At 33.0% G+C, this 18,611-nt stretch overlaps 1 protein-coding gene across 3 annotated transcripts in view; it reads right to left on the bottom strand.

Annotated features, from left to right (window-relative positions):
* LOC143222320 (proto-oncogene tyrosine-protein kinase ROS-like) overlaps nt 1-18,611 on the bottom strand; it is a 79,129-nt gene that overhangs the window by 14,553 nt on the left and 45,965 nt on the right. For all 3 annotated transcript variants that reach the window (XM_076448688.1, XM_076448686.1, XM_076448687.1), the window contains 2 exons: nt 14,337-14,396; nt 1,891-1,929 (listed from right to left, as the gene is read on the bottom strand). In XM_076448688.1, coding sequence (XP_076304803.1) covers nt 1,891-1,929; nt 14,337-14,396 — 99 coding nt within the window. The remainder of the gene's footprint in view (nt 1-1,890; nt 1,930-14,336; nt 14,397-18,611) is intronic.

The raw sequence follows: 18,611 nt of genomic DNA, 5'->3' as shown, positions 1-18,611 counted from the left end.
CTCGTAATCCGAGGGTCGCGGGTTCGCGCCCGCGTCGCGCTAAACATGCTCGCCCTCCCAGCCGTGGGGGTGTATAATGTGACGGTCAATCCCACTATTCGTTGGTAAAAGAGTAGCCCAAGAGTTGGCGGTGGGTGGTGATGACTAGCTGCCTTCCCTCTAGTCTTTCACTGCTAAATTAGGGAGGGCTAGCACAGATAGCCCTCGAGTAGCTTTGTGCGAAATTCAAAACAAACAAACAGACAATTCCGATAGCGTAACTAAGTCTCAAAGGCACTGGGACGTAAACAAGCTTTTACTCCTGTCATTACATTTTTTTTCTTCCAAATTTCAGAATATTTCCCCTTAATTTCAATATACAAAATTTCAAATACCGAGTTCGAAAGAACACTAAACTGTTGTAAAGGTTGCATTTTAGTTAACAACACTTTAAAAGCTTACAAATGTGACCTATTATTAGCTTATTATGGTCGTCATGATAATAATTTTGGAGGCAATAAACGACAGTTTCTAAGCTGCTTGTTCCAATCGATCGATGGCTTGTGTTTTGTGTACTCGTTTTCTTCAATTACGCACAAAGATACGAGTGGATTGGAAGAAAGAGATTGATTTTCAGTTTAATTTATTTAACGTCAAAACGAATTAGTTAAATGTTAAACCAGTTTTCTGGTTTTATCTGATGCATCTTTCAACTGAACGTTTGAAAGTCTAGTGATTAATTAAAAAAACTGGAAAATGTAATATCATCATGCCGAATTATCGAAAGTATTGGGTTCTAACACGAGTTTGAGATAGAAAAATTACTTTTACTTTGATTATTCTATAATGTTCGAATAATAGCGGCATAAAAGTTTGTTATGTATCATGCAAGTACAAACTGTCAACGAGGAAATGAGATTGAGATTACGACAGCTGAACTTCTTAATTAACTTTAGAAAACTAGCGACACAAGCATTAAGAATGAAAACGCAGGAAAACAGTGATGACTGGCAAAACCTGCATGTTAGTACAATGTCTATTAGTTTACGTCTAAAACTGGTTACATACAGTTGACAAACATTTGGCAACAGTCTCGACAGAAACGGAAAGGATGGGAGAATAGCGTTAAATTAATCTTGTTAGGCTTTGGATTTCAAACATCTTTCAAACAGTAGTAGCGCAAACAATTATTTGTGTACAGGTAAATAAGTGGTTTGTTTGAGAAATTTTGTAAAAAGCTACACAAGGGTTTAACCCATGCATAGCCATCTACAGTTTTGCACTGATAAAGTACGAAAGAAAAAAAAAACAGTCACCACCACTCATTACCAAGTCATATGCTACTCTTATCTAAACGAATAGTAGGATCTGACGGTCACTATTATATCGCACCCACTGACCTAAAGTGCGGAGTGCGTTTTTTTTTTTCAGCAATGAGTTGAGAACATTGAACCATCGGATCCACAGTTCGTGCATACTAACTACAAGGTAATCGCCAAAGGAAGAATGAAATAAATTACTACTCTCACTTTGTATATTGTTTCATTTTTTAACCGTTATAACAGTATAAATGTTTGTATCTTATTTTACATTTAGACATGTGTTTAAGTAAACAAATTAATTTTAAGTTAATATATCCTTTTTCTAGTATTTTCTTTTAACCAACAACTCAGATTAGCTCATTAAAAGGAAAATCTAGAACTCAGTATAAGTTATTTTAGGCCTTAACTTGCCATTGAAATTATAAGACTCGATATAACTTCTCTCTAGTCTTGCTCCCCCCCCCCGCTAGTAAAGCTGTAAGTCTACGGATTTACAACGTTAAAATCAGGGGTTTGATTCCCCTCGGTGAGCTCAACAGATATCCCGATGTGGCTTTGATGTACGAAAACACAAACTCTCCAGTCTTACCTTGCCATTGGCATCGTTGCTGTTTGCTCGACTTCCATTCTAGAGTGATTAGATAAAAATAAACATATTAGGCTTAATAACAATATAATATTGCTTATAAAACAATACTACTACTAGTAATAAAACCCACAAATATAAAAATGAATATAGTGTTGCGGGTGCGGCTGATAACACAATAATAAAGTAAAATAATTTTACTATAATTATATATGTAGAAAATATGTAGTTCTTAATATCAACAGAGTTACAATGGTATTGCCATTAAAATTGTTTTCGAACTTACGGTATAAAATACGACTAATGTGTTGGTTAGTTGAATTTAGTACTTTTAATATAATCGTTTGGTTTTATGCATTGGAGCATGAGTGTATCTAAGTTTAGAGAAAATAAGTAAAATTATAATTTAATAAGCAATAACTATATACGAGAAACCATAAAACATTATCATCGTTGACCATTATATATAATCTTGAAATATTATACAAATATGTACAAAGACAAAAAAAAAAACATGTCAAAACCTATAAAGTCATAACTGATGTATAACTTCGGTCCAGTATCCATAATCGAATTATAATCTGCTGTGCAACAATAGATGAACAAAAGTGAAATTATCAGAAGGCTAAGTTCAGATGTTTAAACCCATACTGATCTGAACCTGGCCATACGTTCATTGCTTGAAACTAATCATATAAATGTAGTTGCTCTGCAATAAAATCGAAGAAAGAACAAATAACACTGCACAACAAAGTTTTTGCTTCTTGAACACTGTTGGGTGTTCCTTATAGATTTTTGGCTGCTGATTACGAAAATCACATCCAAATTTGTCCATCACGTACCGTTTCATCGAAATCTTCAGTTTCACCAGGACATTGCTACAATGGAAAAACGATATCAGGGGAACTGGAATCCGTCAATGCTTGCTGACTACTGTTGGATACTGCAACGTGATGGACCGGACATTGAATACAAACGAAAATCAGGAGCAAAACACTTTTAATTATGTTGAACTTAACAGCGTATTAGAAACATAAATGCAATTAAATACGTTATTGCCAGTAAACAGTTAACTGTCTATTTCTCAGCGTTCCTACGTGACGAAGCAAAACCGAAACTATATTTGTGCACAACCACCAGGTACCTGTCACAATCAGCAAAAACTTTTCAGGAAGCAAAACTTTTTTAAAAAATTGTTGTGCAGTGTAACCCAACCATTTGTAAGCTTAAATATTTCAGAATCAAGATAGCAAAGAAATAATATAAAATACACAAAAATATAGAAACAAAATGCAATAATAAGTAAATAAAAATGATTATGTGTGAAACATATGTTTTGTGTTTGCGGGTGGTTGGATTACGCTTTGAAATCTGATATTTTTACTTTACTATTTTTGCATTGCTGGAAACTCTTGCTCATTTACACATGATGATATTAAGTTCTTATTTTTATGTTTATCATTACAGTATTATGTATATATATATATATCTAATGGAATAACGTCCTGTTATGTTCTTTAAGCATGGGAATATCATCCTATAGGGCTAATATTTATACCCTACATCACGTAGGCACGATTTCAGTTATATATATACGTGTGAAGTCCACAAAATGGATAAGCCTGGTCTCATGAACCAATCGCACATTGAAGAATTAAGCCTAAACAAAATTACGAAACTTATCATATCAACTATGGAACTCTAAACAACATTAAAAATTTCATCTATTCATTGCCCAGAAGCTGATTGTAATTGTTAACATTTTTAAGAATAAAAAAAATTAAAGATTTTATTATGCTACAATTGGAAATCAATATTTGAAAGTTATAATCGAAAATTACTTGCTCAGACGATGAACTGAAGATAAATGGGTTATACTTTTCTATACCCTTAAACATAATATATACATATACTATTTCGAATCCATCTATGTGACTTCAAAGGAGGCCCTCTAATCTTTTATAAGTTTCAGTTACCGACTCTGTTTAGATACATGTCATGCTCATTGAGTTGTATCAGATTGTATTCCATCATAGTCAAATAATAAAGCCTAAACACGAGAATGTATCAATCTGCCTTCGTCGTTAATTCAGATGAGGTTCTATTCACCTAATGGCTCATGGGATTTCCTTCTTTAAAGTTGGATTAACAATTATGTCTCGACGTAGGGAGGGAGATATTGCACTTCCTGTGTTTTTTTTCTTCTTGTTTTTCTTTCATCTCCTTTCCAATAACTATATTTTGCGCCACTCCTTTATTTTTGGCCCAATCGTCACGAAACTGAAACGACACCTACCTTGATTTTATACTTCAAAAAACACTTTTCACTTCGTAACTTTAGAGCCCATTACAGTTTTAAGGAGTCAAACAGTAAAAAAACACATGGTTTAGCCTACATTTCCCTTATATTTCCATGAAACCCAATTAAACTTGGCACAAAAACCCAGAGATGTCGGGTTAAGGCACTAGACTCATAATCCGAGGGTAGCGGGTTTGAATTCCCGTCACATTATATATGCTCGCTCTTTCTGCCATGAGGACGTATAATGTGACGGCCAATCCCACTATTCACTGGTAAAATAATAACCCAAGAGATGGCGGTAGGTGGTGATGACGAGCTGCCTTCCCTCTAGTTTTACACTGTTAACTTAAGGACGGCTAGCGCAGATAGCCCTTGTGTGGTTTTGCGTGAAATTAAAAAAAAACAAACAAACCAGAGACTAAAGTAAACAGATTTTGTATTTGTGCCTTTTTATTTTACAGTCGCAGGATCGAGGGGTTTTAGTCTGCTATTTCTTTATATTTAAATCAGTCTAGATGAGACCTTACAATAATTACGATAGGCTAAGTAGACAGATGTAAGATCTGTACACTCTTTGCGATTTTACAGAGGTCAGGGGTAGAAAATGTCTGCAAAGTTAAGGCTTTAAGGTCTATCATTCCTGTATATTTGGATCAACCTAGACGAGACTTTGGACAAATATACCAAACAAAAACCCAAACAGAGTGAAATAGATACATCTGAGAATTGTGCCTTCAATTTCGTTTTTCGGTTATCAAAGATTTTAAAAAAATCTCAATGCATGTAATAGTAGCTTGCGATCATAGTAACCTTGGTACTCAGAGTCTTATTAAAAATAAGCCTGGCTAAGAATACAGTTAATTAAGTATAATTTTGATGCGTTTTTACTTATGAAGATTATAATGTATTGTTTTATCGGTTGGGTATTCTCGCTGTTAATGATATTTTTGGCACTAATCCCAATGTAACGAGGTTATTAAAAACTGTTAATTTAACAACGTTGTATAGCGACAGTGCAATTATATAAAAAAAAGTAGACAGACAAGTTATGTCTCAAACATTAAGCTTTTACTGGAAACGATGACAACTTTTGGATTGGTTTCATGCAGTTTGAATGGATGGCTATTCCTCCTGATGTCATTAGCATAATGTTAGCATTGATAGTAGTAATGCATGTATAGCGCATGATGACGAACAAACCACATGTTATGGATATCCTTATAAAATATAGCTACTATATTTATACGCTGTAGTTATAGGGAAAGTCTGAAAATATTGGATTGGAAGAATTATTGAACTATACTATAAGGTTACATGTACTGAATTTTGCAATGGCCTAAGTTTTTATATGCATCTTGGCTGCTATTTGTGCATATATATATATATATATCTAGATGTTATAGTTTTTTAATCATAAAGCTCTATATATAGATAGCGAAATGAATTTTTCAAGTTGTATAGATGCATAGATATTCAATGCAAATATAAAACAATATGTCCTAATATAATAGCACATATATGGAAATAAGCATTTATAATATTTCTTATAGTTTCATATATTCCACCTTCCTCTTCCTCCTCCACTGACCACAGTGAATCCAATCACGGTTTTACTGCAACTGGTCAGCATTCCTGTGAGAGTTATATTCTACACACTCTACAAAGTCGAGAAAGATTTAATTAACAATTATGAATTGATTATATTAATACACATTTTCCCTCACAATTTCTGATGGAGTTTGGGTCGTGACACTTCTACGATTATCTTCCACTATGACGATCCTACACTTTGGTGGGCTGTTGATGCTACGTATTTTATCTGAAACTACATATTTTCTGAATGAAATATATAGCTAGAACTTTATGCCTCACTCTCGACCAGAATTGCTATCATTTTTGCTATATCCTGCTTGAACGATTCTTGCTATTCCTTATAGTCAGCTTCAAGAATTTCTGTTCTATTTGTAGTATGTATAAAATTCAAAGTCACGCAATGTTGGCTAAAATTCATTACATATTTCACAATCAGCCATCACCATGATTGGCGAAACTGAGCTTGATGTTATCATTTAATCTACAACTAAAATACTTCTGTTGTTGAAGACAGCCTAGACGTTTTTATAATATGACCCAAAATGATCATGCAGTGGTAAAAAATAAAACACAACTAAGCTGTGACCCTATCAGCAGTATTGTGTGTCATATTGGAAAGTTTGTTTTGTTTGTTTGTTTGGAATTTCGCACAAAGCTACTCGAGGGCTATCTGTGCTAGCCGTCCCTAATTTAGCAGTGTAAGACTAGAGGGAAGGCAGCTAGTCATCAGCACCCACCGCCAACTCTTGGGCTACTCTTTTACCAACGAATAGTGGGATTGACCGTCACATTATACACCCCCACGGCTGGGAGGGCGAGCATGTTTAGCGCGACGCGGGCGCGAACCCGCGACCCTCGGATTACGAGTCGCACGCCTTACGCGCTAGGCCATGCCGGGCCCATATTGGAAAGGGCGTGAACCCTATACATAAACAAATGATGCGCGACATAATTACAATTGCAACAATATGTCAATAATCGCTATGATACATTTGTCATGCCTACCACGTAAACATTAAACTACATCCACGGCTTGTCTTAGGGTCGCGGGTTCGAATCCCTGTCACACCAAACATTCTCGCTCTTTCAACCGTAAGGTTGTTACAATGTCGGTCAATCCTACTATTCATTGGTAAAAAAGTAGCCCAAGAGTTGGCGGTGGGTGGTTATGACCAGCTGCCTTCTCTCTAGTTTTATACTGCTAAATTATGGACAGCTAGCGCAGATAGCCCTCGTGTAGCTTTGCTCGAAATTCAAAACAAACAAATCCACGGTCTGCAACTAGTAGTTGATGAGGCTCCATATGAAACACAGACTACATTAAATGATTTGGTGTCAATGGTTATTTAATCGCTGTTATTTGATAAGTAGTAAAATAAACTTAAAAAATTACTATACGTAATGATGTATTTAGTAATGCAGTTGTCCAGGTTTTAGTACAATACTCAAAGCCATTTTTGCTATAGGCTAGCAAAATAATATTAAATAATAAAAAGAATAACAAATAAACATTATATGTATTTTTAACAAAAGATCGTCTGCATACGTAAATGTTACAAGGGGTTGTTTTCAATATTGTTTTGACTCACACAATACATGCAATTGCATATCTTGTGTCGAAGAACGAGTGTTATTTGTACAAAATTTAACTGCAAAGGTTTTTGTCATTGTGAACAAATTTAAATTGGCAGAAAATGACTGTCATGTGCATTATAAAGCTTATTGTGATATATATTTTTTTTTCACAAAGAAATCTCAAGTTGGTACTGTGTTAAGTATCTGTGAAAACATACGTTCTACTATGTGCTCCATTCCCTGCTTTGAATATCATTTTTTTTTTCAAATCTACTGCATTCTGATGATTTTATCGAATAAAATGAATAGAGACGAGGCATTGCATTTCCTTGCGAATGTTGGCTCTCTCATCATTGTACTCTAAATGGTGAATCAAAGTTCCATTTTTACAAGGCTTTTACGACTTTTTAACCGTTATTCTACACATTACGATCCATGTATTTCTGTCTTAATGCACTAAAGTTTTAACTATGTGTTAACTAAATAACTTATAGTAGGCACAAGCAGCTTTATGTTATAAATATTGTGTATAGCTTAATGTTTCTAAAGACAAATTTCAGTACAAAAGCTGATAAATGTAAATATGGTCTTAGACCGAGACTTGAACATGGGTCTTCCCGCAATAAGCATAGACACTGAGAAACAACATATTCCTGACCTCGCAGAATATCATTTAATGTTTGTGAGATGTGATAAAACGTCATATGACACACACACATGACTGACATTGTTGACAGATATCAACTGAATTTTGAGTTTGTATTAACTGAGCATTGATTAGACTTGCAGTTTTTTAGTTTCGAAGCATATTTAAGGTTTTATATTTTATATAAGCCAGTGAAATACTTTCATCTGAAAGACACGTTTTACAAACTGAAGTAAGTTGTGGAAAGCACCAATATTATGAGGTGGGACAGCTTCGATTTCCCTTGGTAAACACAGCAGCTATTCCAATGTGGCTTTGCTCTAAACAACAACACTATTGTTGTTATTATATAATTCAGTTTAAAGTTCGTTGTACTTTTATGTAATTTAAATTTTCGACCTTTACTTATTTATACCAGAGATACATACACTGCTGGCCAAAATCTTAAGGCCAATGAACATAAAGATAAAATATGCATTTTACAAGTGGTTAGACTCAACCACTTGTGGTTGAACTTGTGATGTAACTGTTTACAACACCAATAATATAAACTGCAAATATAAATTTGTAGGTACAAATGAAGAATGTCTTGTATAATTTAAAAATTGTTAGCATGATCATATTCCTGCCTTTCACTAGTAAAGAAGACTAGACACCAGAAACTAAATTCTTCCACGAAGAAACACAATCAAATTAAGACCATAATTGACCTGTAGGCAACGTCAAATCTGAGTCCGCTTTTCTCCACAAGCCCTCAATTTTTATTATTTTTTCATGGATATTTTACCTGCTAAAACAACATTTTAACAACTTAATAATTTGTAAAAGTTTAAGGTTTTCAATTTTAAACATTTTTTTGAAAATGTTATTAAAAAATGAAGCATAAGAACTGGAGTCTGAAAGGCAACTTGCCTGTTCTTCCTTTTGGTTGATATGATTTTGAGCAATGACTAATACACCATAAAAAAGTGAGGAAAAAATAACTATATTCTTAAATAATATACTAAATTGGACTACTGTTACGATTTATAATTTATCCTGGACAAGAGTCTCCGATTTATTATGTTACATATTACGATTTCAAATATCCGGAAATTTTGATTTGAATTCGGAGGTTAATTGAATGTGGATATATATCAAATTTATGATATTTGCCAATGAGATTGATACATACAGTTTTCTTTCTAAACACAAATATGTTTTAATATAACAATAACAATACAATTTATAATAACGGTTATTACAAATAATAATTTATACATAAAAGTTTTATAAACTTACAAACAATATTAAGCCTCCTATCTGTTTGGTACTGAATATTTTATCGACGGTTCACGATGAGATAATTAGTTTTGAGTTGATTAACTAGCTAGCTCTTTATTCTTGGTTAGCCTCACACTGTGTACAAGTTGCTTTTTTACCGATGAAGATATTTAATGTTCTCGTAGAAATGCTAACGTTCAAAGTTAATTCTCTGAAGTTAAACGGTCTATGATGTTCAAAATCTATAAATGTTCCTGGTCAGTTACCTATAGTTTCCCGATTAATAAGCGTTTATCACAGTTATAGCTTCTGAAGTTTATAGTATACCAACTGTAGCAAACCAACAATATATACTGTCTCTCGGCGTGTCAGTTTATAAACGTTTAGGCGAGATTCTAGAAATTTCAGTTGGCCCAACAATACTAAAGATACGCTGGTTCTTTCGTAAAACATATATTGTTGATTCTTATACTCTATAATCTTCTATACATTTGGAGAATAGGCTGGAATTTCCCAACATATATTTAACGTTAGAAGTTACAAGCATTACTAAATATATATTTAATTAAAACAAAAATCGATATTAAAATATATATATAATATTAAATCCATTACAATTACATATGTCAAGTTTATTATGCATTTTGTATTTTTTGGTAAGATTAAGAAACTTATTTTATTCATATCATTCAGAGATTATCAAACTAAATATACTTATAAGCTCTCTGAAGGTCGGATTTTCCTCAGAACATGATGGGCAGTTCATATACAGAGGAGGATTCTCTGTGCTGTGGTTTTGACGCATCTTGAAGTGACCAGAAATGGTCACGTACAGTTCAGATCTTCTCCTTCCACTAAGACTTAGGTCGCAACTTAGGACTAATGTAACGTGCTGCTTTGCAACAGATGTTGAAAACCGAAATACACGCGATCATCTGAAAATATCACAATTACCAAACGGCCCTTATCGATAACCTCCACGATTAAATATCAGTTAAAGTCATAATAATGTTTGTATTATGCTGCCGACTGTATTAATCACAAACAGTTTGATTTCAACTAAAATATGAAGTTGCATTCGATATTACCAAGCATTAAGGTGACCTTGGAAGGGAAGATAGAGTAAATGTTAATGGGGGAGGTACTTAAAAGGATTTACATTGGAGCTGCCCAATGTGAGTGTGACAATTCTGCTGCACCACAGCGCCTACGTTCGTTAAATTTTGAATAGATAACAAAAAGTGCATCTCAGCATTAAGATTTCGAAAGGCTGGCTTCCTTGTAAAGGTAATAATTTGGTTTTACTTTCAGCCTAATAATAGGATTTTGTGGCTTCTTCTCAAAGTACATTTTTTGAGGTTTCTTTGAGGTGGCGAAAGCAGCTATGACCAGGGTTCTTATTCACGTTAACGTAAAATTTAAGCCCCGAGATAATGTCTAAATAGATTGTTTTTGTTGTAATTTTTCATTTCATTTGTCTGATTTTCTAGTTGTTTGAGGTTGCACTGATGTAATTTTCGATTATCTCATGAGCAAGTAATTTGCTCTAAAACAAAAATATTGGTATTTTATAGTCAGTAAACTCATTAGTTTAGTCAGTTAACGCATCTACATGATAAGAAGGGTCGCAGTTTTCTCTTCTTTGCTTTCACTCATCAGTTTTCAGAGTTATAGGGCAGTGAATCTCCACTAAACATTTCTGCAGTTAACCAATTTATGTTGAAAATATATCATATTCTAAGTAAATTCGCATTTATAGTGACGTTTTGCATACTAATAACATTAGTTTTCAGTTTAATAAAAAATCATTTTTTGGATTCTAACCTCAAGATTATCATTAATGAAACTTTTTTTTTGCGGAGGATTTTAGTAGTGGTATTTCACACTAAAATTTGTTTGTTTCAACTATGTTAAAAATCATGAAACTTGTTTGTCTAAATGTAGGCTTGTTATCTTACCAAATATGGAATCCTTATTATGATAATGTGCGAAGAATAACAAAAAACTTTTATAGAATAATAGTTTTCGACGAAGTATAAATAATATCTCTACACGTAATTTTAGAAAGTTCCAAAATCTGACAAAATTAACACATTTTCGCCACATGAAATTGACTACTTAAACGTGATAAAATTTTATCAGAGTTAAATATAATTGTAAAGTTTCTTTGAAATTAAGCACAAAGCTACACAATAGGCTATCCGTGCTCTGCCTATCATGGGTCCTGCAACACTGTTTCTCCTGGTGGGAGTCCACAAACATGGCGCTGTGCCACTGGGGTGCTAAAGAAAAAAATTAAAAACCATAGATATTTGTTTGTTTTTGAATTTCGCGCAAAGCTACTCGAGGGCTATCTGCGCTAGCCGTCCGTATACTTAGCAGTGTAAGACTAGAGGGAAGACAGCTGGTCATTACCACCCACAGCCAACTCTTGGACTACTCTTTTACCAACAAGTAATGGGGTTGACCGTCACATTATAACACCCCCATTGCTAAAAGGGCGAGCCTGTTTGCTGCGAATGGGATTCGAATCCCCCACCCTCACATTACGAGTCGAACGCCTTAACCCACCTTTGATAAGTTTTAGGTACTCTGCCAATAATCTGTGTTAAAAAACAAAACATTTTATGTTCTGTGAAACAAATATGATGTTTGAATGACTAAAACTACAATCATTGTAAGCTGACAAACACAGGTGCATTGACTTTATATTGAATTCTACACAGTCTATATACACATGACATAAATGTAGATTCACAGTACAACAGTGTATTTATTTACATACACACATATCATACCTGTTGTTAGAAAACGCACGGAACATCTATGTTTATATTGCTACAACAGTCAATTGTATTATAGTTCACAAAAGTCTGTGTTTGAGGAATAAAGTTTGTGTTGCTACGAAATAATACGGTTGTATTAATTTATACTTTTTTTAGTATTGTACATTTTGATGAAAGATATTTCATAAAATTATAACTACTCTAGATAACTGAAGAGTAGGCCTTATGATTTGAAGCCAGATTCACTGAAAAAGCCTCATCCATCTTTAATGTTACAATAAATATTCCCGATATGTTCAGTAATTATATCGTTGAAAAACTACAACAGCGCTTTCTAGCAGTTGATCTATTCTTGCTCAAAATTACAAATATTTTATAAATGTTTGTACTGCATAAAAAAACGCGATATGTGGTAAACATTATTATAAGGAGTTAATTATGAAAGTTTAATTATCTATTTGGTGGTTAAAATTGTTTTAAAATAAGAAAAACTAATAAAATTGGTTACAGAAATTGTATAATAAATACGAATAGCTAATAACATTAAATTGCGTAAGTGTCATTAGGGTGACTGATGATTCACGAGCGAATTTTAATAAATCTAAATATACTCATACAAATGTTTGATAAATGAACCTTCTGTTCTTTCCTTTAAGTTGGTTTATTTGGCTTTCGTTAAGTGCAATCATCCTGTATCCACAGTGGATATCAAAACCTGATTTTAAGCCTGATAAGACCTGACTTTTATTGCTGAGTCGCTGAAGGGGGAGAGATTCTTTTATTCGAGTAGAATTAGTTATCTAATTAGCGCATATGATGCTTGCTGTATGAGATCGTAAAAACTTGAATTACATACATCCCAGGTTTGTAATTATAATGCTTATTTTGAGTCTGTTTGTATGTATTTTTCTTATAAGAATGCCACAGCGGGTTACCTGCTGTGTCACTGAAGGAAATCGAACCCCTGATTATATCATTATAAATCCGAAGGCTTAGATTTAAGATAAATAAATAAATAAGATTTTGGATTTTGAGCAAGTTATTCTATTCAATTATGGGACGTGAGAGCAAATATTTTGTTACACTGCCACTACTTATAAAATCTCAATGTCTCATTTAGTTTTAATTTTAGATAAATCTGTAACCAGAGTGGTTACTATCTTTTCAAAATACGAAGAGAGCTTGCTTTAAACCTATTTCTCAAATGGCAAAGGGTAACCCCAAAGGACACTATGTAGTCGAGAGTGTACCCCGACATGTCTGGAGACAATATATTCTAGAAAATAATATTGACTTGTGATCAATGAAAGCTACCTACATGGGTCGTAATTAAAGATAAAACCAGAAATTAGCACACCTACTTAAATATGTTGCATTTAAGTTATTATTTATAAAAAAAATAGAATGTACAGTTTTATCTGTTGGGTACCCGCACGGTTGGCGATACTTTCGACAGTAATCTCAATAATATCTCATAAGGTTCGGCCACCTTATGAGATTTAGGTTAGTCTTAAATCCGAATAATAACCTAAGAGTGAAAAATAATCTCTGTAATATATATATATAATAATGAAACATGAAACCTAACAAAAAATAGATGTATTATATATTCTAACCAACAATCCAATGAAAGTAACATTAAAGAAATAAAGTTCCTGAAAAACATTTGTTCAACTGAATAACAGATACTTACATAGTGTAATACTTTACTTAAACAGTTTAATACGGCTTATCATTTGAAATTTAAAATTATTTTTTTACGTATATAAGTACACATTTGAAATTGTGAGCTTAGTCGATTTTGAGAACAGGTATATGTCATGGTGGGTTCAGTTTGATATCCTGGGGGTCAACATATAAATCACAAGTTTATATAATGCGTTTTATTTGTATAGTTCTATTTTACGTAAGCCAACATACTATTATATAGCAGTACTAGGATTCTTATAATCAAAACTATCATTTGCAAATAAATCTAAAAAAAACTGGATTTCTCTAACTTATGGTAAATTTTATTTATATTTATTCGCTGACAATTTTTGAATATGTAGTTTTTTTTCAGGAATCCTTTTGCTAGATCATGTTACAAAACAGGAAAAAAATAACGAAAAAGAGTGGATATAACATACAATAGTACTGTTAAAATTGTTTCAAGCATTTTTTCTTGAATCTTTGTTTTACTCTTACAGACCATGTAGTATAAGATCAAAATGTAATATTAGAAAATATACTAAACACTTTTCACTTTTGACTGTACGAAAATGACAAACACATCTATACTTACACATGTTTCTTGGCAGGAATCGCTAACAGCAAGTGTCCACTTTTTACAGCCATCTTTACACTGAAATTAACGTTGTACGTGAGTATTACATCTATTTTTAACATAAATATCGTAATTTAAAATGTTGAATAAAACAAGGATTAACTGTATTATAAAGAAACCGAAATCTAAATAAACAAAATATGATACCTTTTACATGTGTATACTAAAGAATAAACTTAATTAGAAAACTTTCTCTAATTAATACGTTATACTCAATAAGAAAACTGTTGAAGTTAAACAATTTGTTATTAAACTCTGTATAGACGTAATGTTTTAATTTTTTTTATTGCTGAGAACGACGGGAGACAAGGAAGTGATACGTAAAGATATACCAAACAATGGAAGGAGATTTGTAGTCTATGTAACCTGTCACATTTCTTCTGTTTATCGTAGATAAATTCAACTGGCTCCAGGACCTTTAATTCTTTGAACCATGGTATTTTTTATCTATTTTGTGTTTATAACCAAGTTTACGCGTAGCCAAATGGTTTTGTTAAATATTTTCTTTCACAACCTCACTAATGCTAAGGAAACGTTCAGGGTGGAGAATATCATTCAACGAATTTCTTGTAAATCTTGACGATTGTGTCATCGCTTCGCCCACTCGCCAAAGAATTACCTTCTGACCATCGACTGGTTGGCTTAGCTTTAAATATGTTTATATTCGAGATACTGGGTTAATAAGCAAGTTATTGTTTATAATTTTACAAAGAGATGTGTACTTTGAAAGAAGATAAAAAACAATAGTTTCCAAAAAACACAAGTTATACTTTATAAACCAGTAAATAAGTCTCGAATACTACTGGAAGTCCAAAATAACATTAGACTCTGAAGTGTACCTTCCTTATTCAATATTGTTTGTTGGTAAGAACAAAACTACACAATAGGCTATCTATAACGTGCCCGCTACGGGTATAGAATCCCGATTTTAAGAGCTACAAGCTCTCAGATTTACCGCTAAGCCACCAGAAGACTTCACGATTGTTATTTAAGAAGCTACGAATGACTTATAACTTGTAACATTCCATAATTAGCATCATATTTCAGGAAAAGGCGATATAACACTATGTAACACAAATTTTGTTCCTAGACAGTATGTGTTATTTCTTAATTGCTTATGTTGTAAAAGTACAGAAAATGGTCATTATTCCCTTCAAATTTTGCTTTTGTGACCTGGATAATGAAATTTAGAAATTAATCTATTTTCTATGTAAAAACGGACAAATTTGCACATTTTCATTTACATAAGGTCTGAATAAAACAACATATGAATCAAGATGTACATGTATTTATACTAAAGTTATACAAAAATGTTTAGAAGTGAGTAGTTTTTCGAGATTTGCGACTGTAATGTAAATCAGTTTCATGTATCAGCCCCCAAATATAGTCTCCCATCATGTTTTCGTTATACGCTTCCACGTCACAAAAGCAAAGTTTGAAGAGAAAAATAGGTGTTTTCAATTTACTTTAGGCATAAACAATTGAGAAATAACACTTTCTGTCCAGAACCAAGAAAAAATAAAAATATATGTTACACAGTGTAATTTACACTGGATTGTGAATACTAGTAAAATCATATTTTAAATATAATCTGACCCACTGAAAACTGTTAAGTTTTGAATTAAGTTTTGAACTTTAATCTGAAACTTCATTTATTGTGATTTTCCTATATTTTAGTTGAATTACTTGTTTTAGGTTGATATCATTAATATACAAATCATATACATTAATGCCTGTGCTACGCAATATTGCAATTTGCTTTAGCTTTGCATTATTAATGTACAAATTATGTACTTTAATGTTTTTACTGTGCAATCTGTACAAAATTATATTCATATTACATGAAACAAGCATGTAGCAAATTATTGAATTTTGCGATCTAATTAAAGTAATCAATCGATATCTTTGTATGACATTATTAATATTAGACTTCCCCTTCCATAACTTTAACTCTGGAAATTATTCCATGTTCCGTTATCTTCAAACGTCTTTATAAATGTAGTAATTGTTGTTTAAAACCACCACCTTACCCGCATCACATCGTTCTATTTCCTACGACTTTAGACTGACTTTGTGCTCTCTTTGGTCTGTTGGGCCTTAGTAACCAGAAAGTTGACCTACTATCTTTGTTGGCTTGGTAACTTATAGCTGATTGGTGGAGGAAGCGAGGTTGATGTTTTGGTGCCTAAGTATTTATTTTATATTATTCAGATTAATTTCGGTCAAGCCTAACGATGTGTAAGAATAAATCATATTTTATGACAATTTGCTATCAAAACATGAACTTTACAGAATTACAAACGAAGCTCTGAGTTGTGCACTCTTTTCCCTAACTTAAGTAAATTCCATCTTGTTTCGCCATCTTCTTGTCCGTGGCCTTAGATAATTTACCATTAATTATCTAATCTCCCGCTATTGTGAGGGTAAAAGAAAACAAAAACTACCTGAGCATATACCTCTAATCAAAATTAATATATTTGGATGAAAAGTAAGTTCAGCATGTAAGCTGTCAGTTGGGCACTCCAAACAAGATTGTGAGATATCATATTATAAGTTTGGTTTGACTGAAAAAAAGGGCATTATTACGATTATCATTCCTGTCTTTGTCTGGTGCATATATTTTGCACTCCTGTCCCAAAAACCAGAGAAATCAGTATAATGTTTGTTTGTTTTTGAATTTCACGCCAAGCTATACGAGGGCTTTCTGCGCTAGCCGTCCTTAATTTAGCAGTGTAAGACCAGAGGGAAGGCAACTCGTAATCACCACCCACTGATAACTCTTGGGCTATTATTTTACCAACGAATAGCGGGATTGACCGTTACATTATAACGCTCCCATGGCTGAAAGGGCGAGGATGTTTGGTGTGAGTCTCGGATTACGAGTCGTGTGCTTCAACCACCTGACCATGAAGGGCCCGTTTGGTGTGAACACCGACACCGAGAGTAAATTTTTAGTTTCTTTTTTACTGCAAAATATGGGAATTGGATTGTTATTAAATCGGAAATTAACTAGAAACATCTAGTTTCTGAGATGTCCACTAAGATACTCTAAAAAACGAAATTCCTTATAGTTATTTCTACAAATGTACAACGTAACCTAACATTACGTGCATTCATTGTATATAAGGTTTATTCAATGCCTAATTTTTAGCCACTGCGAAATTAAGTAACCACAGGCTAGTAATTTAAAAGTAGTTATTCGACAGTAAAAAACAAAAATAATTCTGAATATAAAAGACTGCATATTGGTGTTTTTATACCACCGTGTCTATTACGTCATTATAGTTTGACATGCGTATTTTTTGTAAATGACTGATAACGTTTAAATATTCATCAAATAATAATGAACCTTTTGGAAACATCCACCCTTTTGTTATTTGATGATTACAAACCGCTGTTCTATGCAACAGCTGGAAACGCTAGTTTGAAATTTAAAAAAAAGTTGAATAACGTTTAGCTTTCTTGTAACACACTGTGCAGCAATGTTTTTTGTGTATGCAACGTTTTCCTTTCTTTACTGACTTACACACATAATTATCTGTGTACATCAGGTACAGTATTTATGCTTGTCCGTCATAAGCGTTAGTGTATATATAATACACAGTCTTCACTTTAGTGGCTGTGATAGTGGGACATTAACACGTTGCTATGGGTAATGAGGAAGTTCCCTATTAGGGAACCACGAAGGGCCCCACTGTATAATTGCTGTTTAACAATAGTCACTTCAAGCAGAGCTACTCTCTATATGTGATGATATAGATAAATGGACCACAAGTGCTGATGTGTAGCCTAACGGAAGGGCCTGATTGGTTGAAGACAGTTTTCCTAGGTTAGGGATATAAAATTTACAAATAGGAATCCTGGGAAGTCTAGCATTAAACAACTGAGAGGTACACGTTCTATACTCGTAAAAATCAACATTTGCGGATAATCAATTAATTATGAAGAAATTCCCGAGAAACGACAGTCAAAAGTGTAATATTTCAGGATGTTTTCCATAATTATCATCCATGAGGATAGCATAAATACTGCAGAGTACGGATATACGTAAAAAATTAAAACTTAAAAACAATGAAAACTAGCTTTCAATAAAAAAATAAAAACAAAATGTTCATTGATTTTTTTATTATTATTATTATTATTATCCACTTTTGAGAACAATAAAAGTCAGATTAAAGATATAGGATGACCTGTAAGAAAGGTAGTGAGTTAGTGATATTGCCACTGTGTAGG

Source organism: Tachypleus tridentatus, chromosome 8 (genome assembly GCF_004210375.1).
Source record: "Tachypleus tridentatus isolate NWPU-2018 chromosome 8, ASM421037v1, whole genome shotgun sequence".
Classification (NCBI taxonomy): Eukaryota; Metazoa; Arthropoda; class Merostomata; order Xiphosura; family Limulidae; genus Tachypleus; species Tachypleus tridentatus.
The sequence above is the reverse complement of the archived record's forward strand: the minus strand, read 5'-3'. Positions and strand labels throughout refer to the sequence as shown.